A 26474-nucleotide genomic window follows, 5' to 3' on the forward strand; every position below is an offset into this window, starting at 1 on the left:
ATAACTGAGGCAGAAGAATGGATAATTGACCTTGAAGACAGAATGGTGGAATTCACTGCTGCGGAACAGAATAAAGAAAAAGAATGAAATGAAGTCAGCCTAAGAGACCTCTGGGACAACATTAAATGCAACAACATTCGCATTATAGGGGTCCCAGAAGGAGACGAGAGAGAAAGGACCCGAGAAAATATTTGAAGAGATTATAGTCAAAAACTTCCCTAACATAGGAAAGGAAATAGCCACCCAAGTCCAGCAAGCGCAGCGAGTCCCATACAGGATAAACCCAAGGAGAAACACTCCGAGACACATAGTAATCAAATTGGCAAAAATTAAAGACAAAGAAAAATTATTGAAAGCAGCAAGGGAAAAATGAAAAATAACATACAAGAGAACTCCCATAAGGTTAACAGCTGATTCCTCAGCAGAAACTCTACAAGCCAGAAGGGAGGGGCATGATATACTTAAATTGATGAAAGGGAAGAACCTAAAACCAAGATTACTCTACCCAGCAGGGATCTCATTCATATTCGATGGAAAAATCAAAAGCTTTACAGACAAGCAAAAGCTAAGAGAATTCAGCACCACCAAACCAGCTCTAAAACAAATGCTAAAGGAACTTCTCTAAGTGGAAAACACAAGAGAAGAAAAGGATGTACAAAAACAAACCCAAAACAATTAAGAAAATGGTAATAGGAACATGCATATCGATAATTACTTAAACATGAATGGATTAAATGCTCCAACCAAAAGACACAGGCTTGCTGAATGGATACAAAAACAAGACTCATATATATGCTGTCTACAAGATACCCACTTCAGACCTAGGGACACTTACAGACTGAAAGTGAGGGGATGGAAAAAGATATTCCATGCAAATGGAAATTAAAAGAAAGCTGGAGTAGCAATATTCATATCAGATAAAATAGACTTTAAAATAAAGAATGTTACATGAGACAAGGAAGGACACTACATAATGATCAAGGGATCAACCCAAGAAGAAGATATAACAATTATAAATATATATGCACCCAACAAAGGAGCACCTCAATGCATAAGGCAACTGCTAAGAGCTATAAAAGAGGAAATCGACAGTAACACAATAACACTGGGGGACTTTAACACCTCACACCAATGGACAGATCATCCAAACAGAAAATTAATAAGGAAACACAAGCTTTAAATGACATAATAGACCAGATAGATTTAACTGATATTTATAGGACATTCCATCCCAAAACAGATTACACTTTCTTCTCAAGTGCACACGGAACATTCTCCAGGATAGATCACATCTTGGGTCACAAATCAAGCCTCAGTAAATTTAAGAAGACTGAAATCATATCAAGCATCTTTTCTCACCACAACGCTATGAGATTAGAAATCAATTACAGGGAAAAAAACGTAAAAAACACAAACACATGGAGGCTAAACAATACGTTACTAAGTAACCAAGAGATCACTAACAAACTCAAAGAGAAAATCAAAAAATACCTAGAGACAAATGACAATGAAAACACAACAATCCAAAACCCATAGGATGCAGCAAAAGCAGTTCTAAAAGAGAAGTTTATAGCTATACAAGCCTACCTCAAGAAACAAGAAAAAATCTCAAATAAACAATCTAACCTTACACCTAAAGGAATTAGAAAAGAACAAAAAAAAACCCAAAGTTTGCAGAAGGAAAGAAATCATAAAGATCAGAGTAGAAATAAATGAAATAGAAACAAAGAAAACAATAGCAAACATCAATAAAACTAAAAGCTGGTTCTTTGAGAAGACAAACAAATTGAGAAACCTTTAGCCAGACTCAGCAACAGGGAGAGGACTCAAATCAATAAAATTAGAAATGAAAAAGGAGAAGTAACAACTGACACTGCAGAAATACAAAGCATCCTAAGAGACTACTACAAGCAACTCTATGCCAATAAAATGGACAACCTGGAAGAAATGGACAAATTCTTAGAAAGGTATAACCTTCCAAGACAGAACCAGGGAGAAATAGAAAATATGAACAGACCAATCACAAGTAATGAAATTGAAACTGTGACTAAAAATCTTCTAACAAACAAAAGCCCAGGACCAGACGGCTTCACAGGTGAATTCTATTGAACATTTAGAGAAAAGCTAACACCCATCCTTCTCAAATGCTTCCAAAAAGTTGCAGAGGAAGGAACACTCCCAAACTCATTCTATGAGGCCACCATCACTCTGATACCAAAACCAGACAAAGATACTACAAAAAAAGAAAATTACAGACCAATATCACTGACGAATATAGATGCAAAAATCCTCAACAAAATACTAGCACATAGAATCCAACAACACATTAAAAGGATCATACACCATAATCAAGTGGGATTTATCCCAGGGATGCAAGGATTCCTCAATATATGCACATCAATCAATGTGATACACCATATTAACAAACTAAAAAAGAAAAACCATATGATCATCTCAATAGATGCAGAAAAAGCTTTTGACAAAATTCAACACCCATTTATGATAAAAAAACTCTCCAGAAAGTGGGCATAGAGGGAACCTACCTCAACATAATAAAGGCCATATATGACAAACCCACAGCAAACATCATTCTCAATAGTGAAAAACTGAAAGCATTTCCTCTAAGATCAGGAACAAGACAAGGATGTCCACTCTCACCACTATTATTCAACATAGCTTTGGAAGTCCTAGCCACGGCAATCAGAGAAGAAAAAGAAATAAAAGGAATACAAATTGGAAAAGAAGTAAAATTGTCACTGTTCGCAGATGACATGATACTCTACATAGAGAATCCTAAAGATGCTACCAGAAAACTACTAGAGCTAATCAATGAATTTGGTAAAGTAGCAGGATACAAAATTAATGCACAGAAATCTCTGGCATTCCTATACACTAATGATGAAAAATCTGAAGAGAAATTAAGGAAACACTCCCATTTACCAGTGTAACAAAAAGAATAAAATACCTAGGAATAAACTTACCAAGGGAGACAAAAGACCTGTATACAGAAAACTATAAGACACTGATGAAAGAAATTAAAGATGATACCAACAGATGGAGAGATATGCCATGTTCTTGGATTGGAAGAATCAATATTGTGAAAATGACTATACTACCCAAAGCAATCTTCAGATTCAACGCAATCCGTATCAAATTACCAATCACATTTTTTACAGAACTAGAACAAAACATCTTAAAATTTGTATGGAGACAAAAAAGACCCCAAATAGCCAAAGCAGTCTTGAGGGAAAAAATCGGAGCTGGAGGAATCAAACGCTCTGACTTCAGACTATACTACAAAGCTACAGTAATCAAGACAACACAGTACTAGCACAAAAACAGAAATATAGAACAAGTCAGAAAGCCCAGAGATAAACCCACACACCTATGGTCAACTAATCTATGACAAAGGAGGCAAGGAAATACAATGGAGAAAAGACAGTCTTCAATAAGTGGTGCTGGGAAAACTGGACAGCTACATGTAAAAAATGAAATTAGAACATTCCCTAACACCATACACAAAAATAAACTCAAAATGGATAAGAGACCTAAATGTCAGACTGGATACTATAAAACCCTTAGAGGAAAACATAAGAACACTCATTGACATAAATCACAGGAAGATCTTTCTTGATCCACATCCTAGAGTAATGGAAATAAAAACAAATATAAACAAATGGGACCTAAACAAACTTAAAAGCTTTTGCATAGCAAAGGAAACCATAAACAAGACGAAAAGACAACCCTCAAAATGGGAGAAAATATTTGCAAACGAATCAACGGACAAAAGATTAATCTCTAAAATATATAAATAGCTCATGCAACTCAATATTAAAAAAATAAACAACCCAATCCAAAAAATGGGCAGAAGACCTAAATATTTCTCCAAAGAAGATATACAGATTGCCAACAAACACATGAAAGAATGCTCTATATCACTAATCATTAGAGAAATGCAAATCAAAACTACAATGAGGTATCACCTCACACCAGTTAGAATGGGCATCATCAGAAAATCTACAAACAGCAAATGCTGGCAAGGGTGTGGAGAAAAGGGAACCCTCTTGCACTGTTGGTGGGAATGTAAATTGATACAGCCACTATGGAAAACAGTATGGAAGTTCCTTAAAAAACTACAAATAGAACTACCATATGACCCAGCAATCCCACTACTGGGAATATACCCAGAGAAAACCGTAATTCAAAAAGACACATGCACCCCAGTGTTCACTGCAGCACTATTTACAATAGCCAGTTCATGGAAGCAACCTGAATGCCCATCAACAGACTAATGGATAAAGAAGATGTGGTACATATATACAAGGGAATAATACTCAGCCATAAAAAAGGATGAAATTGGGTCATCTGTAGAGTTGTGGATGGATCTAGAGACTGTCATACAGAGTGAAGTTAAGTCAGAAAAAGAAAAACAAATATCGTATATTAACGCATATATGTGGAACCTAGAAAAATGGTACAGATGAACCGGTTTGTAGGGCAGAAATCAAGACACAGATGTAGAGAACAAACACATGGACACCAAGGGGGGAAAGCGGCGGGGGGTGGGGTAGGGTGGGGATGAATTGGGTGATTGGGATTGACATGTACACACTGATGTGCATAAAACTGATTACTGATAAGAACCTATTGTATAAAAAATAAATAAAGTAAAATTTTAAAAAAAGGTTTTGCTTACATATCAATGATATTTCTTGAAAAGAAAAAAAAAGGATGGGGACTGGTCGCCAGAAAGACCAAGGTATGGTTAGGGGGTTGGAACTTCCAGCTCCCCAACCTTCAGGGAGGGCAGAAGGGCCAGCGATTGAGTTAATATTCCATAATGCCTACGTGATAAAGCTTCCGTAAAAACCCCCAAGCTACGGGGTTCAGAGAGCTTCTGGGTTGGTGAACACAAACGTTCCAGGAGGGCGATGCACCCCAACTCCTCAGAAACAAAAGCCCTTGCACTTGGGACCCTTCTGGATCTTGCCCTGGGTATTCTCTTCATCTAGCTGTTCATCTGTATCCTTTATTATATCCTTTATAATAAAATGGTAAATGTAAATGCATGCTTCCCAGAGATCTGTGAACCATTATAGCAAGTTTCAAACCCGAGGAGGAGCTTGTAAAACCTCTGATTGGTAGCCAGTTGGTCAGAAGTACAGGGGTCAACCTGAGACTTGCAATTAGCATCTGAAGCGTGGGCAGTCTTCACTGTCCCTTCATTCTCCCAGAGTTTCACGGTGAAAGGCTCTCCTCCTCTTCTGCCACTTCCTTTACTGCCTAATCTAGCCCAAACTTCCCTTTCTCTAGTATGTAACAGGGGAAATTAAAAATAATAATGCAAGTGATTCTTGTTCATATAAATTCAAATTAATTGTGTCTGTGAAATGCAACAGTCTAGTCGTACATCTGTTTGTAAATTAATTTCAGCATTGCTTGTATCTGTGATTCTTTGGATTCTCCTGGTTATTACATCTTATTAATTTGCTCACTAATTAATGAAATCTTTTACCCACATTTATTTTATATTTGTATGCGGGTCATGATTTTACCTTTTCAAAAATTACCCTTTAACAAAACACCGAAGTTAACTTATGTACACAGGAAATTCCAGCAAGGAACGCTCAGGGCTGAGGAAGGATTACCTTATCCTAAGGAGTCCCATGGGAGAACCTTCAAGTTAAGAGTTCAAGGCCAGGAAGGATGGATTTGTTCTTTCCAGGACTTGTATGATGAGAATCATGTTATCCATTATACTTTTCACCGTGGCTTTCAGGAAGCTAAGCACCAAATTTGTTTTTGTTTTTTAATTGTACAACTTTATTTTATTTAAATTTATTTATTTTCTTCTTGGCTGCATGCGCCTTCATTGCTACACACGGGCTTTCTCTAGTTGCGGAGAGGGGAGCTACTCTTTGTTGCAGTGGGTGGGCTTCTCACTGTGGAGCACAGGCTCTAGGTGTGTGGGCTTCAGTAGTTGTGGCAGGTGGGCTCAGCAGTTGTGGCTCGCGGGCTCTAGAGTGCAGGCTCAGTAGTTGTGGCACACGGGCTTAGTTGCTCTGTGGCATGTGGGATCTTCCCGGACCAGGGCACAAACCCATGTCCCCTGCACTGGCAGGCGGATTCTTAACCACTGCGCCACCAGGGAAGCGCTAAGCACCAAATTTGAATCTCCATGGTGGCCAGATCAACCTTCTTGACAGACATTTTTATTCTTGTTTGTGGTTCCAATTTTCTATTTCTATTATTTTGTTACAAATATGCAAGCTGCCCTAAATCCTTTGTGAAAAGAACTATAAAATCCACATAATTGCATAGTATTTAGTTTTAACTCTTTAGTAAAGCAAATTACTTAAAAAATGATTATGTGTATTGAGTTACTTTCAAAACATCCATTTTTTAAGAGACCCAATTCAGGAATCCTGGTCAAGTGTGACTATATCTGAAATACTGAACTGGACCAACACCTTTCTTCTACCCACCCAGAAAAAGATCACTCCTGACTCCATGCCCCTCAACTCTACCTACCAAGAGGAGAAGAAAGGTGACGGAGATTTAAGAAGGGGGAGTCAGGGTTTCCCTGGTGGTGCAGTGGTTAAGAATCCGCCTGCCAATGCAGGCGACACGGATTCGATCCCTTGTCCGGGAAGATCCCACATGCCGCGGAGCAACTAAGCCCGTGCGCCAAAACTACTGAGCCTGCGCTCTAGAGCCCACGAGCCACAATTACTGAAGCCAGTGAGCCACAACTACTGAAGTCCACGTGCCTAGAGCCCATGCCCTGCAACGAGAAGCCACCATGAGAAGCCTGCGTGCAGCAACAAAGACCCAATGCAGCCAAAAATAAAAATTAATTTTAAAAAAAAGAAGGGGGAGTCAGGGCTGATATTTAAATAGTTTGTACATACCCAATTAATAGTATAAATATGTGGGAAAGGGAGGGCAGGTACTGTAACCATTTTTTAAAATGGTGGTACAGGACTTCCCTGGTGGCACACTGGTTAAAAATCCTCCTGCCAGGGCTTCCCTGGTGGTGCAGTGGTTGAGAGTCCGCCTGCCGATGCAGAGGACAAGGGTTCGTGCCCCGGTCCGGGAAGATCCCACATGCCGCGGAGCGACTGGGCCGTGAGCCGTGGCCGCCGAGCCTGCGCGTCCGGAGCCTGTGCTCCGCAATGGGAGAGGCCACAACAGTGAGAGGCCCGTGTACGGCAAAAAAAAAAAAAAAAAAAAAAAGAATACTCCTGCCAATGCAGGGGACACGGGTATGAGCCCTGGTCCAGGCCACAACTACTGAAGCCCTCGTGCCTAGAGCCCGTGCTCCGCGACAAGAGAAGCTACCACAATGAGAAGCCCGCTCACCGCAACGAAGAGCAGCCCCTGCTTGCCAAAACTAGAGAAAGCCGGCACACAGCAACAAAGACCCAATGCAGCCAAAAATAAATAAATAAAATTAATAAATTTATTTTAAATAAAATAAAAAAATAAAATTACAAAAAATAAAAAATTGTGGTACAAAACATAAAAATGGTTAACAAGGTAAATGTTAAGTGTGCGGTTCAGTAGTGCTAAGTATATTCACATTGCTGTAGAAGAGATCTCCAGAACCTTTTCATCTTGCAAATCTGAAACTCTGTACCCATTAAACAACTCCCCATTCCCCCTTCCCTGCAGCCCCTGGTAACTAACCACCATTCTACTTTCTGTCTCTATCAATTTGACTACTTTAGATACCTCATGCACGTGGAATCATACAGTATTTGTCTTTTTGTGACTAGCTTTTTCCACTTAGCGTGATGTCCTCAAAGTTCATCTATGTTGTAGCAAGTGTCAGAATGCCCTTCCTTTTTAAAGCTAAATAATAGTCCATTATAGGTACAGATCACATTTGCTTTATCCATTCATCCATCGATGGACACCTGGGGTGCTTCTACCCTTTTTTTTTTTGGTTGCACCGGGTCTTAGTTGCAGCAGGCAGGCTCCTTAGTTGCGGCTCACGGGCTCCTTAGTTGCAGCATGTGAACTCTTAGTTGCGGCATGCATGTGGGATCTAGTTCCCTGACCAGAGATGGAACCCAGGCCCCCTCCATTGGGAGTGCGGAGTCTTAACTACTGTGCCACCAGGCAAGTCCCTGCTTCTACCTCTTGACTCTTGTGAATAGGCTGCAATGAACGTTCATATGCAAATCTCTTCGAGTCCTGCTTTCGATCCTTCTGGATATATATCCAGAAGTGAAACTGCTGGATCATATGGTGATGCTATTTTCAGTTTGTTGAGGAACCATAATCATTTTTACAATGAGAAGACCAGGCAAGTCATGGAACCTCAAAGTTACAGAGTGGAGGACTCACTAATCTTTTGCCCTGAGCACAGCCTTCTGTCCACAGCACTCACCACCTCCCCTCCACGTCAAGTGCAAGCAAAGTCTGCTCAGGAATTAACTAAACATACACTGCAAGTGTAAACAGAAACAATACTCAGGACTAAATGCCGGGTAGTTTAGAATTAACATCTTACCTATTATGCTGAAATTAATCGCTGCTTCCTTCAAAAGTCTTACTGAGTCCCATAAAGCGCTCTTGGAAAAAATAAGTGAAATTCATGAGCACATAACACATACTTGGATATGAACGCTCTCTACGCACTTAGGTCTAAACCGGAATCGAACATGATTACCTCAGGATTGTTTATATAAAAAGTTACACTCTGAGTTCCTAGGTTGAAATCAATCCAAAATTTCTCTAATTTTTCATCTGCAGGTTTTCTCATCTGTAAGATATAATTTCAGTATTAATATCATAGGAAAGGGTCAAATGAAAATTACTCCATTAAAAACAGAACTGCTTTTCTGAGAACAGCCCTACTTTAAGATTATAGGGTCACCGTTTATTGCCTTACTCATTTCTGCAAAATAGGAGGAAGGTTTCAATTTTATATAACCAATCTATTTCTGGAAAAACCCTACTATACTTAGCAATTTAATAGATGTTTAAATGTGTCAGATAACTCTAACCACACAAACTTTTTTTTCTGGTGCCAATCACAGAGAAAACTCTTCTATGTTAAAGCAGTAACAATCCACACTGCCTATGGATAGACACTTCTAGCAAAGGAGGTACTGTGATCAAACATAAATGGTGACTTGCCATCTAACTCACCATGTGTTAGAATAAGGCTAAGACCTGAAGATTTCAAATTATCTTTATTTTAATTGATTAGTCAGCCCTCTGTATCCACGGGTTCCAAATCCAAAGATTCAACCAAATGTGGATTGAAAATATTTAGGAAAAAGAATTCCAGAAAGTTCTAAAAAGCAAACCTTGATTTTGCCATGTACTGACAACTATTTGCACAGCATTTACACTGTGTTAGGTATCAGATGTAACCTAGAGACGATTTAAAATACACGGGAGGATGCGTGTACATTATATGCAAATACTAAGCCGTTTTATATATGGGACTTGAATATACGCAGATTTTGGTATCCACGAGGGGTCCTGGAACCAGTCTCCCATGGGTACCAAGAAATGACTGCATTATAAAATAAACATATTCTCTTAAAGAAAGAAAGAAGGAAAGAAAGAAAGACGGAAAGAAAGGAAAGACAGATTCAAACAATATGATGCTAATAGAGAGAATAAATATCTCCTCCTCTGTCCCTCAAATTCCCGTAGGTACTTTTCCATGGGAACCATTAACAATGCCTTTGCTTCCTCCCAGATGTGTTCTAGACATACTCAGGAAGTATATACCAAGTTTTTATTCCTCAACAATGGAACAAACACTAGACTTAACTATTCTTCCACTTGTTTTCCAGTAAATAGCATTTCTTGGCCATTGTTCCAGCATACGTGTCTACTCTTTAACAGCTATAGAGTTGAACAAAGGGTTTTTTTAAATTTTATTATATTTTTTATACAGCAGGTTCTTATCAGTTATCTGTTTTATCCATATTAGTGTATACATGTCAATCCCAATCGCCCTATTCATCACACCACCACCACCCACCCCCTTCTCCCCTTGGCGTCTATAGGAACAAAGGTTTTAACACAAGTCTATATCACGGGAAGCCAGTCTAAGGAACCCTACTGAAGCTGATGGAAATTTAAATTCCAAGCAGAGATTGGAATCCTCAGACAACCAGAAAGAAAAACAGACTCGAAATATAGGAATCAGGCTTCCAAAATTAGTTCTAGAAAGAATGTACAATGTAGTCGTGAGCTAACGGCTCAGCTCACAGAGGCCAAGAAGGGGGCCCTCAACCCAAAACAATGAAATGGTTAACTAGAACATTCTAGAGACATGATCCAGGAAGCGTCAGCACAGTCCAGGTTCAGAGACCTATGAAAAGTTTACCTGGAAACCGAGACGCTGCACGTTGGGGCACTTTTACAGGAAGGACCTTGTGCCTCTAGAAACCAAAGAAGGGGGTGAAAAGAGACTGTTCCATTTTGGACTATAAAGTACAAGGCAGAATGATCTAGAGAAAGGAGAGTGATCCTAATTGCTGGGGATAGAGTGAGAAGCGTCTACCGGGTGGAAAGAAGCAATGGACTTGCCCTATTTCCTCCAATCCAGGCGTGAATAATGCTGCTCATCAAGAGGATAAAATAAGGTAAGGTTCCTGTAACCGACCTCATGAACGCAGTATAAACCTAAAATTCCTTTACGTAGAAGTAACACTAGGGCTCTTCAATAATAAGCTTCAGAGTTGAGGCCTAAGAGGAGAAGCAAGTTTCCTTGTTTAAAAAAGCCCTTCTGACAGCCTCTTCAATAAGTGGTGCTGGGAAAACTGGACAGGTACATGTAAAAGTATGAGATTAGATCACTCCCTAACACCATACACAAAAATAAGCTCAAAATGGATTAAAGACCTAAATGTAAGGCCAGAAACTATCAAACTCTTAGAGGAAAACATAGGCAGAACACTCTATGACATAAATCACAGCAAGATCCTTTCTGACCCACCTCCTAGAGTAATGGAAATAAAAACAAAAATAAACAAATGGGACCTAATGAAACTTCAAAGCTTTTGCACAGCAAAGGAAACCATAAACAGGACCAAAAGACAACCCTCAGAATGGGAGAAAATATTTGCAAATGAAGCAACCGACAAAGGATTAATCTCCAAAATTTACAAGCAGCTCATGCAGCTCAATAACAAGAAAACAAACAACCCAATCCAAAAATGGGCAGAAGACCTAAATAGACATTTCTCCAAAGAAGATATACAGACTGCCAACAAACACATGAAAGAATGCTCAACATCATTAATCATTAGAGAAATGCAAATCAAAACTACAATGAGATATCATCTCACACCAGTCAGAATGGCCATCATCAAAAAATCTAGAAACAATAAATGCTGGAGAGGGTGTGGAGAAAAGGGAACCCTCTTGCACTGCTGGTGGGAATGTGAATTGGTTCAGCCACTATGGAGAACAGTATGGAGGTTCCTTAAAAAACTACAAATAGAACTACCATATGACCCAGCAATCCCACTACTGGGCATATACCCTGAGAAAACCAAAATTCAAAAAGAGTCATGTACCAAAATGTTCATTGCAGCTCTATTTACAATAGCCCGGAGATGGAAACAACCTAAGTGCCCGTCATCAGATGAATGGATAAAGAAGATGTGGCACATATATACAATGGAATATTACTCAGCCATAAAAAGAAACGAAATTGAGCTATTTGTAATGAGGTGGATAGACCTAGAGTCTGTCATTCAGAGTGAAGTAAGTCAGAAAGAAAAAGACAAATACCGTATGCTAACACATATATATGGAATTTAAGAAAAAAAATGTCATGAAGAACCTAGGGGTAAAGCAGGAATAAAGATGCAGACCTCCTAGAGAACGGACTTGAGGTTATGGGGAGGGGAAAGGGTGAGCTGTGACAGGGCGAGAGAGAGTCATGGGCATATACACACTAACAAACGTAGTAAGGTAGATAGCTAGTGGGAAGCAGCCGCATGGCACAGGGATATTGGCTCGGTGCTTTGTGACAGCCTGGAGGGGTGGGATAGGGAGGGTGGGAGGGAGGGAGACGCAACAGGGAAGACATATGGGAACATATGTTTATGTATGACTGATTCACTTTGTTATAAAGCAGAAACTAACACACCATTGTAAAGCAATTATACCCCAATAAAGATGTTAAAAAAAAAAAAAAAAAAAAAGCCCTTCTGTGTAGCAAGAGCCGTTTGGCCTGATGTAAACCTACCTATGGGTTTCACTATACACCCCCCACCCTCACAGCCCCTGAAAGAGAGAAAAACATACCTCAAAATCATCGGCAAAAGCAGCAATGCATGGAAATGAATAGACCCTGCAAAACACCTCACAATTAAAAAGTAAAATAAAATATGGACTGCACACACGACCTACGGATGTTCTATAAACAAGCATGTATAACTAGGTACGCCATTATGTCCCTTGGTACAAAGTATGAAAGGGGCTCTCAAACCTACAAATGGAGATCTACCATGGGCAGAATTGAAATCTCCGTCTGGCAGTCTACAAGCCAGGTTTTCCGGTACTAAATATACCTCAACCCAGCTGCTTGGCAAGAGTCCTAATGAAAGGAGTGAATTGAGCCATATTTTCTCATCAAGGACTTAACTGTCCATAATACGGCTTTCCCGAGTAACCTCAGATCTATAGGAAATCATTCTTCATAAAATCTCCCTGGAGGATATAAAGTTACAACTGTTCCAAATCACAAATAAATATGTTAAAGACTGATAGAAATCATTTTTAAACACACACGAATGAATCACTAGGCAGAATGTGTCTAATCTTCTGAGGTTTCTACTCAATGGAGAACTTAGTAATGCTCAGTAAATTCTGTATCCTACATTCTCTCCTAAAACAGATCCTAGATTTCTTTTTTTTTTTTCTTTTGCAGTATGCTGGCCTCATCACCGCTGTGGCCCCTCCCGCTGCGGAGCACAGGCTCAGGACGCGCAGGCTCAGCGGCCATGGCTCATGGGCCCAGTCGCTCCGCGGCATGTGGAATCTTCCCGGACCAGGGCACGAACCCGTGTCCCCTGCATCGGCAGGCGGACTCTCAACCACTGCGCCACCAGGGAAGCCCCCTAGATTTTTTTTTTAACATTAAACATTTTCAGAATAGAATTAGTCAATAAAGTAAAGCTCAGAGAAACGTCTTACCTTCTTTGGTCACCAAGTCTGTCATTTAGGTGATTGAGAAACCGTCTACAATCCTTCAAAGTAAATAATGCAAACTTTTTTGTTAAAAAAAAAAAATCAAGATATTTAATTTAAATACTACCCTTTGCAGCATGTAGAGGCCAGTGTTTGCTACTACATTTCCAGGATCCAGTGACATCACAAGGCTTCACAAGGATTCATTATTAATCATGATAACTAAAATAATACTTTGCGTCACAAAGGGGAGGTTCCAGACTCATGTTCTGAACCCCCAGCCATGAGACTTGCAGCTGAGGAATGTTTAGGTCTCCAACAGTTTTATGTACAGGAACAAGCAAGAGAAATACCTCTTACTGATGACCTGGATTGTAATATTCGACTAACCCACAGGGCATCCATCTCCCTACCATCTCCCCAGCACAAGCCAACCACAAACCCATGAAACTTATCAATTTGGGGTTTATCCTGGTGTACTTAACCGCTGTAGGTTTTCCTTATCAGGAGTTCTCTAACCTGCTCCTTCCTGGAATCTCTCTCCCGCTAAAGGTTCTAAGAATAAAGAATACATTTATAGTTCTCCCAACCAACAGAGACCAGGGAGGCAGACTGTTACCCCCAAATTTCTAAAACCAAAGAGATACCGATCCAGACTTTTATCCCTTTCGTTAGCAAGGACTGTCTGTTGTAGTCAAACAGTCCTCACACTCCATGTCTAGATTCAGCACTAAATGGACATTAATGTGAACTTTCATCTAAAAGCAGTCCCACTAAGAAGCTGATGGCTCTAGGGGGAAAGTGATTTGAGAAAGGGGATAATTACTTTTGTCTTATGTTCCCCTAATTTCCCTGCAGATGAGAGAATCACACAGAGGGGAAAGGAAACTAATACTGGAGTGTCTACAACATCTCAGGCACTTTTAGTTTCTCTCATTTAATTCCCACAATTCTGAAGTTGGTCTTATTCCCATTTTACAGATAAAAACACTCAGGCTTCATGAGTCAACTATCAGCTCCAAGGACATATTGCACAACACAGGGAATATATAACCAGTATTTTATAGTAAGTATAAATGGAACTGTAACCTCTAAAAATTGTGAATCACTATACTGTACACCTGTAACATATAACATTGTACATGAACTATATTTCAATTAAAATTTTTTTAAAATAAAAAGCCAACTACTTTGCCAAAATGTATACATCGCATCAGTCGGGGAGGTGGGACCCAAACCCAACTCATGGTATTCCCACTTAGATCAAACTGCATCCTGGCTAAACAACTACTGCAGTTCTGGCAACGGGCTTAAAGTCAAATTTAACGTATTTCATAATATATTTGAAGGTTCGGATTTAATAAAATCCCAAGTGCTCAGCAGTTTTGACCAGAAAGGCTTTGTTCAACATGAGCACTGTTACTAATAATTTTAGCTTTTCCTACAGAATCACCCTCATCTTAAGAACTTTTTTTAAAGGAGAGGGAAAACATTTTAGCTATTTTAGGATAAAGGTGAGTATATGGCAAAGCCATAAACTACGTCTGTGCTACTTGAGGACACAATCACAGTGAGGCCGGGTTGCATGGAAGACACCGAAAATTATTGTTCTTCCAAACTGTGAAGGCTGGAGGGCTCAAAACACAAGCACCCCATAATACTCCTCTGCTACCAGAGCGCCCATGCCAGCTTCAGCCCCCTGTCATCATACCAGCTACTCTCTGCAAGGCCCAAATGCACATTCTTTTCTTCTCCAACTCTCCCTACCCTTCAAGGTTTGTTGAAAACCACTTCCCGCTCCATGACCAGTCTCTGACTGGATCCATCAGACTCACACAGCTCTGGCTCCAGGCTAAGTTTCCTGTAAAGATGTCCTAATTGTATGCTGGTATCTGGTCCACAAATATTCTGTTTCTATTACCCTCAAGTTATTTCACATAAGTGGGAAACAGGAAGTTTAAGAATGGCGACCTAATCACATTTAAGAAAAAAATCCTCCCCTGAGCCCAACATACAGGAAGCCACTGAAAGGATGCTTCATAAATATTGATTAAATGGAATTTTCATGACCAAGAATCTCACCGTCTCAAATTCTCGATCTTTAATTTCTTTGAAAGCCTCAGCAATGGTATCATCTTCAAACCACTGATGGACAAAGTCTTCCCTTGATTTTTTCATGGTCAGTCTACACAATGCTTCACAAAGAGCCACCTGCTGGTCATAGTCTAGAGATTAAACATACGGCAGACATGGATAATTCTGGGCACAGAGCAAAAGAAAAACTGAGTTCCACAGGTCAGCATTTGCTCTAAGAAGGTCCATCTTAGAAGACTAGCATTGTGTCTTACAGTTATAAGCAGAAAGACATATCCTGGAGCAATTATAATCATTTAAATTCATCTGTAAGAAATAGTAGGGGGAAATCCAAATGATAGGTCAGTATACAACAAATTTTTAAAAAATGATATTTCTGCAATTTATATTTTAGATATATTAAAACATTCATCCAAAGCAACTTTGTCCAAGACTCACAGATAGAACAAACTAGTGGTTACCCCTAGGGGGGAGGGGCAAGATAGAAGTAGGGGAGTAAGAGGCACAAAGTATTAGGTATAAAATAAGCTACAAGGATATATTGTACAACATGGGGAATACAGCAAACATTTTATAATAACTGTAAATTGAGTATAACCTTTAAAAATTGTGAATCACTATATGGTACACCTGTAACTTATATAATAGTATACATCAACTATACCTCAGTTGTTTAAAAAGCAGCTTTATCCAGCCTGAACTACATCTATAAAAATAAAATCCTAAGAAACTGTAGTATTTCACAGCAGATAAACAAAACTACACATATCGACATGTTTAGATTTCAAACAATTTTAAAGGTAAAAAGCAGGTTGCAGCTGGATACACAAACTTAAATTTGCAAAAACAATAACGTATGTTGCTTGTGAATAGACAGCATAAAAGTACAAAAATATTCTTGGAGATGAAAAACAAATCCAAGTCAAAGGATCACCTCTACGAATGGCGAGGGGAATTGGATGGGGATGTGGACACAGGGGCTTTACCTGTAACTCTGATTTATTTAAAAAAGGATTTGAAGCAAATGTGGAAAAAGGATCAAATTTGACTACGCTCATTGGTGAGTAAAGGAATATTCATTAATTATTCTTTATGGAGTTAGCATGCTTAACTCTTTCATCATAAATTAAATATAAAAATCCTAACTTCTATTTTTAATTTGACCGTAACTTATTCCCCATAGTTCCAAGATACCCATAAAACCCCCAATGTCCAATAGTTAACATTCTAACATTTAAAATTCTTAATACTTCTTACCACCCACAGTCAAGATTGTCCTTGCAAGGTCTTTCCTGAAACATTTAGATAAATTTCATTTTACTGAGATGAACATAAGTAAAACTCTACTATATTGGCATTAAAATTCTAATCCAAGATGTACATTTTTGAAAGTATTTCAAATTCATTGTCAAAATTTCCTCAATGTCACAAACATATTTTTTGGAAAAATTGTCAAGTTTATATATTAATGACTTACATATACTTTTTACAAAGAAGCTAGAGCTACTATACATTCTGAGGTTCTATTTCTCCCTCTGTAAAGTGAATTATAATTTGATGATCTCTGAGGCTTCATCAAATGCTAAGATCCTGGAATTTTACAGTCACCTCACCAGCCTGTGAGGATGCATACCCTCTTTTTCTTTTTCTTTTGTTTTTATACATAGTTTGACACCTGGAAGAAATGATACAGTAGGTGCTGTAGGTCTTTCTTATAAGCTTTTGGAACTTACTTTAAAAACTGATAAATTTAAGTTAGAGATGTAATGGGATTAAGTTATCACATTATTGTAATTAACACAGACTCCCATATTGCATATTCACGTAAGAATTTCAGTTAAGTGCTAACAAGTGTTGATGTTGATTTTTTAATATCTGAAATAACTCTCACGCTAAAGAATGGATTTAAGAAATCTTGCAGTAGTTCAGTTTCTCATAATGAATGGATTGATTTGTCACAATTAAATAGAAGCCTTAGAACAGCACCACTGAGAGTTCTGCTTACTTTTATGTTTGCAGGTTTTACATTTGACTTGAAGTGCAGAACACTCAAGAACTAGACTAGAACACTCAAACAGTAAGGCAGGACCACTGCATTAGTTTGAAGACTTAGGAGCAAACATCAGGTCGGCTTCTCTCCAGATCTAAGTACACCACTAAGGGTAATGATTAACTAATCTATTCAATGAATATTTTGTAGGAAAAATTAAGAGCAAACACTGCATCCTGCAAAGACAAATGAAATGGACAAACAGGATGAGCTCCATGCTCACCAATCACGTCTTTCAGGTCGACACTATGATAAACTGGGCCACCCTGCCTCTTGCTAGTCATGGCTGCATGTCCCTCGAATGACGGTGTGCCACAGGGATGTCACCGACGCTGGTTGGTGGTCAGCACACAGTCACAGGTTTAGGTTCAGATTTCAAAACAGGGTGCTGGTGTTGTGCTGCCCATGGTCACACACGACAACCTTCTCTCCAAATTTTTATGTCCCAGGAACTACGTAATTGTGAGTGGGTCACCAAAAACCCCCAAATCCATCCCTTGAAAAGCTATACATGCCCTATTGATATAGGTAAGAGCTGGTAACCCTTGAGCATTCGCTCTCTACCAGGTAATGTGCTAATGGCTTTCAATGGATTGCCTGATTCGACCTGTGCAATAACTCTATTGATCAGCGTTAACGTTGACTCCATTTTACAGATGAGTAGACTGAGGTGTAGTGAGCTAAGACTGTGCTCTAGAGGAGCAACCAGCATAAGTGGCCAAACTAGGATTTGAAGCCTGAGGTCTGGCACCAAAGTCTGTACTCTTAACATTCTCCCATGAGTCACTAATCCGGTTCACATTCACAATGAAAAATAATCTATAGCCTGAGAAAGCATTTCACTGCACAAATTTGATGGGGGAAAAAAAAAAAACAACCCAACAACCCCAAACACCCAAGGAGAACGAAGACTGAGGTGCCACAACCCGGAAAGATTTTGCCCTTACATCACCACCTAATCAGGCCAAGGTCACGTACATAAGACGACACGAGCCTTCCGACAAGACAAGTTGTTTTCTCTCCTCCCGAGGTACAGCTTGCAGAAGGAAGTTCAAGGTCCTCAGTGCCTGTTGGGAGTTGGGGAAGGTTTTCACAAGGAAGAAAGAAAACGGAGACCTGGGCACGAGCTTCTCCACGGGGTCCAGGGCAACTGCTAACAGCACTATTTGCAACTCACCTCCTGCTGGATCAAACGATTTATACTCTCTTCTGTCACCAGAAATCCTAAGGTAAATATGAAGGAACCCAACATCTGACTTTTTCCTGAAAGCAGAATTTCCAAAGAATCAAACTGATGCTAAAAAAGAATAAGGAAAGGACTCCTACATAGCAGGAAGAACAGCCACGGGCAGTAAACATTTCAGAAATGATGTAGTCTGAGCAAGGGACAAATCACAGCCTGCTTCAAGATCTACAGACGCCCCAGGCCACAATCGATTTGCACGGCACAGACGACCACTGAGGTAAACAGCAGCAGTGCGCGCAAAGTGCGACTGTCTGTGATCACTGCATCTCAGGCAAAGCTACTTTTTTGTCCAGAATGAACGATGTGCAAGGGCAGCTCCTGCACACACTTTCCCACTGTTTCTGTGCATTTCTTACATTTGTGTATTTTATAGAAAGAAAAATTTTATAATGGTCTTATGCTAACAGAAGCAAGAATTTTCAAGTAAAGCGTTGGTCTTTGTTAAATAGCTTAATCATAGAAACTTCAATGGCTACTTACGTCAGAACGTAGTAACAAAACAAGGTATGTGGTAATGCTTTATGCTTATTAAACAATAAACTATTATTATTTCATTTATGCATATTGTGTTTAGATATGACAGTGGTAGTGTACACTGCAAAAACTCATGGTAAAGTCCTAACATTACTTTGATAGGTTCAGAGGTGCAATTTGGATATGTGAATTTTTTTTCTTTTAACCACACACTGCATACTTTTTAATCCCCATAAAACTCATGAAATTGTGGGAATCCAAATCAGAGAGTAGAAATTTTAAAAATATCCCTCTTCAGTCCAAAAAAGCCACATTGATACTGCTGAATGATTTCTGGAAACAAGAAACACGGCCAGGGGCTGAGCCCAAAACTTGCCTGCCGGCTTAGAACTTGAGAGAGAGATTGTAACAGAGCCCAGGTGACCCAGGTGGACAACAGGGGACCCTAGAGACATTTATGCACTCTGTTAACCAGCAAGTATCAGATGTCATTGGACCCTTTCACTTAAAGAGTAGTAAAGAGAAACTAACAAACATAGCCCTATGCAAAAGGAAGGAGCATAGTAAGTTAAGAGGTAGCAAAATAGTGACTTTGAAAAATGCTTACTTCAGGAAATAAAAGATGATAGAAAAGCTGGGAAGCCAAATCAAAAGCATCTGGTTTATCATCTCAAAACTCAAAAGAATGTGAATTCTATGAAATAAAAAATTAGATTTGTGAGAGAAGGCAACAGTATAAGATGAACACAGAAGTGAGAAAGAAAGAAGTAATATGAAAATCTAAGCCATTCTAGATATTTCAATCTGAGAGAATTTAATACAGGGAATTAGTTACAAAAACATAGGTAGCCACTACCACCCCCTATACATCCCTGGAAAGCCACGGGGAGGAAGTGGTATTACCAGACCCCGGGAATGAAGGTCACCTAGCAAATGCTGTAGCCACAAATAAGCCAGAGTCACAGGAACTATGCAGTCACTCCCAGAGATAGCACCTCAGCAGAAGGGAGCGGGAGAAATGGCCTTCCTACCTCCAATTTCCTGTCATTCGCTAAACCTGGCAGGCAACCAGTTGGTTAAAAAGCCCAGGAAACTGTTCTATGCAAAGTAGAGAGGAAGGCAGAGAGGAATGAATCTGAGAGCAGAGGTAGATCACCACCACCCACGGGTTTCAAGGAAGCAAAGATGTGAGAGCAGAACTGAAGTCCATAGTGGAAGCAATGAGAGCAGAATTAGTTAAAGCATCGGCTTCCAAGAAAAAAAGTAGCAATTGCTGTCAAAATACACAGGAAAAAATGAGTGGGAAAAAGATGTGAAGACAAAAAAAAGGATGCAATGGATGAATAATAGATAATCTTAGAGAAGAGAATAGAAAGAGTAACTGTCATCATCCTTTCCCACCTGCTCTCTGATGTAACAATTATGCTCTTGGGTGGGACTAACTAGCTCCAGGGGTGGATCCGCATTGGCTTAAACGATGCAGGGGCATCCCATTCATCTTTTCACAGTGATCGGTTCATTAAGGGGGTGGAGGTGGGGGGACACAAGTAGAGCCAAGCTAGGGCTTTCTTCTGCCGCTTGAGGAAAGTGAACATTTCTCCCCCAGATGTGAACCAGGAAGCACGGCTCTGGTTGCTGGCCGCCATCTTGCAACCACCAAGGGAGACCAACTTGAGCTCAAAGACAAGACTCAGAGGAGGCAAAATAGAAAGAACTGCAAGAAACAGAGCCTCGCTACAGCCAAGCTGCTCCTGAAACTTCCTGCCTCTGACTTTTTAGTTCCTTCAGCAAATTAAGTCATCTTTAGCACTTAAGACTGTTTGAACTAGATATCCTGTTACATACACTGAAAGCACTTTAACTCAGCAGTTTTCAGCTAGAGGTGATTTCTGCTCCCCTATGGCACTCTTGCAATATTTGGAGATGTTGTCACAACTGGGGGAGTAGTAGGGACTGCTACTGACGTCTAGTGGGTAAAGGCCAGGGATGCTGCTAAACATTCTATAATGTATAGGACAGCCCCCCCAAACAAAGAATCATCCAACCCGACCAAAATGCCAATATTGCCAAAGTTGAGGAGCCCTGCTCTAACTGATAAAATTATCAAAGAATAAAATTTCCCAAGCTAAAGTAAGATCTGATTTCAAGACAACTCATGAAGAACCACATAAAACAACACGTGTGCACACGTGCTCACAACACTCAATATAAGACAGTGAAACAGTTTTGAGGGGAGACTCTGGACTCTGCAAAGCAAGAGTTATATTGGATAAAAGCCACAGGAACACTCTTAAATGATAAAAAGCGCTGACCATGTTCCACCCACATACCCTAATAACCTCTTCAAAATGTATTACAGCAGATGGAGACAAAGCAGAATAAAGAACCCAAGAATGAGAACATCAGGCCATAAACAAGCTTGTAGTGAGTCCTAAAAAACTACTGTAAATAAGGTTGCAATACAAGGCAAAGAGCAAATACTATTTACAAAGACATATATATATATATATAATACAGGACTAAAACCCTGGATTAAATTAAATAAATCTGGGCAGAAAATGGAGGAGGAATAAAAACATGTTGAATTCCTTGCCATATATAAAGAAGAAATAGGTGCTATCATTTTGGCACTCTCATGTTGATGTTGATAATTAAATTAAGAGTAACAACCAGAAGAATAAAACTAGGACATAAGCCATTCAAATCACTAGAGAGGAGCAAATAGTGAAAGAAAATATAATCCATATAGCAAAGCACAAAACAAAGGAATCATAAAAATGAAACACATACAGTAAGGTGAGGTCATGAGGGTGGGGCCCTCATAATGAGATTAGGGCCTTTACAGGATGCCAGAGAGCAGCCTACTCTCTACCCATGTGAAGACACAGCAAGAAGGTGGCTTTCTGCAAGCCAGGAACTGTGAGAAAATAAGTTTCTGTTGTTTAAGCCACTCAGCCCATAGTATTTTGTTATGGCAGCATGAGCTGACTAATACAGTCACCTAGAGCAGTGTTTCCTCCATTTGGGACAATGAAGTGATTGCAGGGACTATATGAACCTATTAAGTGGTCCAGGCAACAGCTATAGCATCAACAGATCTCTCTCATATGTATTTTTTTTTTCAAATATGCAGTGTACACACACTGTTGTAAATCGATCAAAGTTTATTTTTAAAAATTACAAAATTCAAAGTAGTTTTTGCCACTGGGTATTTTATCAACCAACTTTAGAGACAGGAACTATCACTTATGAAGTCCAGAAAAAACTGACTTGCAAGTATTTGGATCTGCTGACTTAGATTATGGAGACCTCTTTTTAAAAATCAACCAAGCGCCATCACACTTAAGCTTCTAGTACTAAATGTCCTCAATTTACAAGATACCATCCACTGTAGAATGTAGTGTCAATTTAATAACAGCTTTTCAAAAGAAAAATAAAAAGATGGGCAATAGGGAGCAGACATTTGCATTTTAAGATGGCCCCGATTTCTGTGCCTCTTTGAATCCACAGTTTCATAATTCAAAGTGTTTGTTGGGTTACCTTTAACATGAGCCACATCGAACATCATCGCCCTAACCTCCAAATTGTCTATGTTTTGAGCTCTTGAAAGACAGAGAAAGGCATGAGAATCGGCTCCAAGTTAAATCAGTAATAGCTAACTTTTGCTGTTTGGGAATGACGGAAGTGGCTCTCCATCCCTGATTGGAGCTAAATGGCCAAACGGTGGCAGGAGCAGCTAAATAAAGACTCACCGCAGGCAAATGAGACACACTTTCCAACAAAATTCATTTCAGCATCACAATCTGAATACCATTAGATGGCCAATTAATGCAAATATAATAGTTAAACCCACTTCACTTTTATATATCATTTAGATAAATATTCTTTTCTCTAAACAGGAATATTCTATTAATGAAAGGTATTAATATTCTATTAATAACAGCCAATTAGTAGTAAATAATACACTTACCTTTACTACTAGTTCTGGAAATAATCTAATAAAAAGAAAGAAAAGTGAAGCTCGTATTATTTTTAAAAAGCATTATAATCTATAACATTAATGTGCTATGCTGATAGTTCTCTAACAGGCAGGAGTTGACTTTAACTACAGTAGAAAAAAAATTTAGAGAAATCCTATTTGACTTTCAATTACTTGATTAAAATCAGCCTGTCACCTCCAATCAGGTGAACAATACATTTGAAAATAAATCACCTCATTTTTCTATAACATTGGTTATATACATTTGTTACTATTTCATATAATATTTCTTATAATAAAATATGAGAGTCTTTTAGTAAAACCCACATCTTAGAAAAACACAAGTTTTATGAACAACTTGAAGATTCCTACAAATTACCAATGGTATCTGCTCAGTAAAGCATCCAACCTCATCCTTACCAAGGCTGTGTCAAAAAAGTCTTCCGTCACATTAATCAGATATATGTCCGAGGCTAGGTCTGGCATGGTCAAAAATCCTGTTGTTCTTTCAAACCAGGAAACCATGTACACAAGAGAAGAAACACTGATGCAACCTCTATGACTGAATAGCTACTGCTCATTCGATAAAATTTCACAACAGAGTTCTATAATTTTAAAGACCCCTTTCCATTTCACTTAGGCCTGGTTCTGAGGCCCCCATCTAGAACACTCCAGAATGGAATCAGACTGCTACAGAGTTGCAACAAGTTCTCAGATACCAGCAAGAACTGGAGACTTTGCCAGGATCAACACTAGAAAGGCTTGTAAAGGGGGCAGTGAGTGGTTAAGAGATAAATGAGCCTTGTCTACACAGGAGAAATTCCTGTTACCTGGGAGGCTGCAGAAAACAAGTCATCAAATACCAAAGGACGTGCAGATTCTAGAAAGTGCTCCAGAAGTATGCTAGTACAGTACACATGCCTCAGGCCTGGCCACCTTCCTTTTGTCAAAAGCTTCCAGCTAATTGGAGATTTTTTCCCCATAGGAACATATATCCAAGTTCATATTACATTGCTAGAACTGGTGTGATTTAAAATTAACTTATATAAACCTTCCTAGAACATACTTATTCAATAAAGTGAAGGCCATCTTTGGACCGTCTTTTTTGAGGCTAGTCACTCTTAACAAAAAAAAGAAAAAAGAAAAAAATCCTAGTTAGAAGTCATCAGTTGACCAAGAAGTTAGTGACATGAGTTTGTGATGAGCAACTCCTATAGGAGTGGGGCCTTGGAAACTTTGTCCACTTTATAGCCAGGAACCCAAGGTACCAGCTGAAGACCATGGACAAACCCATCGGCTCTCCATCTTGGCCGCACGTTAGGAAAACGTGGGAGCTTTGAAATGCCCTGATGCGTGGGACCCATCATGGATCCAGAAAATCAGAATCTCTGGTGATGGGACCCACGCAGCGCATCTCCAGGTGATTCTAAGGTACAGCAAGGTTTGGAAGTCACTAGGCAATGTTTCTTTTATCTCAAATCAGACAAATATTTACATTTGATTGAATCATCCACCTCCTGAAGCAAACCTTTCTCCAACAGCCCGAGGGAAGAAATGTCCCTCTACACAGCAAAACTCACCACTAAGGTGACATTTCCTCCCTCCCCATGTTCATACTCAAAATTCTATACTTTTAAATACATTTCTGTCACTATTCTATTTATGCCCCCAAATCCTGTCCCCCTCCTAGCCCACCAAAGTACACTGGCTGAGTATAGATTCAGAGAAGTGGGGAAAATGCCACATTACTTGATCAAGACTTGTACTAGGAGGTCACTCTGAAGCCATTTATGTGCCGTGATCATACATGGTAACCCATACACCAGCTGCCCTCACAGCTGCGTCACTGCCAGAAGCCAGATGGTTACTGACAGATGCAATAGCTGTTACTCATTAAGCATATGGTAAAGGACAAGTTAATCCTTCTGGATCTTCAAGTACAGGGCCAAATATGTTCCTTTCTGTAGGAAATTCTTATTCTATGGAGAATAACTTCCCAGCACACTTCATGTTGAGCCGGCAAACACAGTGGGCTTTTGAAGTGTAAAATCTTGTATCCCATCCACTTTGATAATATCAATCTACCCTCCTTGGCCAAAACCTACATGAATTAATAGTACGTGCTTTAGAATGTGTTTAAATTATGTCTATGGCGTTTCCATCACCAGCAAGCATTCCAGTGGGATGTGGAAATTCCTGTTTGGTTTCAAAATTCCAGTGGAGACTTGATCTGACACTTTCAACCTTGGGATGGCATTCTTAAGCCTCAAAAGGAATTTCAGTTTGGAGCAGATCCCAATTCATCCCCCCAAATCAGCTTAAGCCTCCAAAGTACCCCTGGGACATCCCTGCCCCATTTCCTTTGGAGTTTTTGCTCTTTTTCCCTGCTTCCTGTTATCTGCCTAAGTGTATCAGGGAGTTAGATGGGGCTAAATGAAATATACAATTCAAAATGAAATAGACAGGGCTTGCATAAATACAGCCCTGAGATTTACACTCCCACCCACCCCCTACCCTAGCCGCAAACACTTTTAAAGTTCCTGAGAGAAGTTAGGAAAGCCTGGAGTTCACTCTCTCTCCCCCATGGAGGGGCAGCCCCATAATTAGAGGCATTTTAAAGTGAAAAAGGACACAGACATTTCCTTTGCCCAACCTGATCTTGATAAACTTCAGGTACTAAAGTCCAGGGGGTAAATCAGAGATTTGATGGCCGCCAGCTCACCCTCTGCCCTCATGTTCTCACCAATAATCAATCACAGGGCTGTAAATCTTATCATGAAAAAAGAGAAATGCAGCAAGAGACTTTGCAAACTCTGCTTTGCTTCCAGATGCCATTATTAAGGCACGCATGATGTTACCTCCTGATTCATTAAGAACAGGTCAGAATTGCGTAACTGGGGTGACTTAGAATAAGCAAAAAGTATTTTGGCATTTTTTTCAGACTCAGCTAGGATTTTAGAAAGTTGGAAAGTGGGCTGTGGCTAGGGGAAGTATTTGATCATTTATCCAGGTCCAATGTTGTTGATAAAGTTTATTAACATAGTTATAGGGGAGTGTGTAACAGTCCACTCTCTCCATCCTATATCTCCAAGTTAAATTCACTAATAAAAAACATACTATTACTGCATTGGCTTGTCGAAGGGAGGAGAGGGCTGTGTCCGACTTATTCCCGTACACTCCCCAAAGCGCCCTGCCCACCCCATACATCAGGAAACATATGTGGAACTTAATTTTTGATTGGATGTAGGCAACAAGCACTGGTGCCGATTCCTTTTCAAATTTGATTTCAAAGGAACATAAAATACCAAACTAGGCAACTGAATCCTCTCTAGTTCTTTAATCCATACAAAATGAAAAGATGACACTTATCTTTGGGATCAGTCCCTGCTGAATGAGCAAAGGCTCATCTTCTCTGAGGCCATCAATGAAGAATCGCTGAACACATTTCAGCAACAGTG

The 26474-nt window shown here is 39.6% G+C and overlaps 1 protein-coding gene across 1 annotated transcript in view; it reads right to left on the reverse strand.

Annotated features, from left to right (window-relative positions):
* Positions 1-23541, reverse strand: part of SYCP2L (synaptonemal complex protein 2 like) — a gene marked incomplete at its 5' end in the record, with an annotated part of 63361 nt that extends 39820 nt beyond the window's left edge. Inside the window, 10 exons of the mRNA XM_082847438.1 lie at positions 8519-8579; positions 8678-8770; positions 12289-12334; positions 13180-13232; positions 15256-15398; positions 16525-16559; positions 18296-18384; positions 18495-18580; positions 23008-23032; positions 23437-23541. Of these exons, the coding sequence (XP_082703564.1) occupies positions 8519-8579; positions 8678-8770; positions 12289-12334; positions 13180-13232; positions 15256-15398; positions 16525-16559; positions 18296-18384; positions 18495-18580; positions 23008-23032; positions 23437-23541 (736 nt within the window). The remainder of the gene's footprint in view (positions 1-8518; positions 8580-8677; positions 8771-12288; positions 12335-13179; positions 13233-15255; positions 15399-16524; positions 16560-18295; positions 18385-18494; positions 18581-23007; positions 23033-23436) is intronic.
* Between the last annotated feature and the right edge of the window lie 2933 nt (positions 23542-26474).

This window comes from Leucopleurus acutus (assembly GCF_964270905.1).
Source record: "Leucopleurus acutus genome assembly, chromosome: 10".
Taxonomy (NCBI): domain Eukaryota; kingdom Metazoa; phylum Chordata; class Mammalia; order Artiodactyla; family Delphinidae; genus Leucopleurus; species Leucopleurus acutus.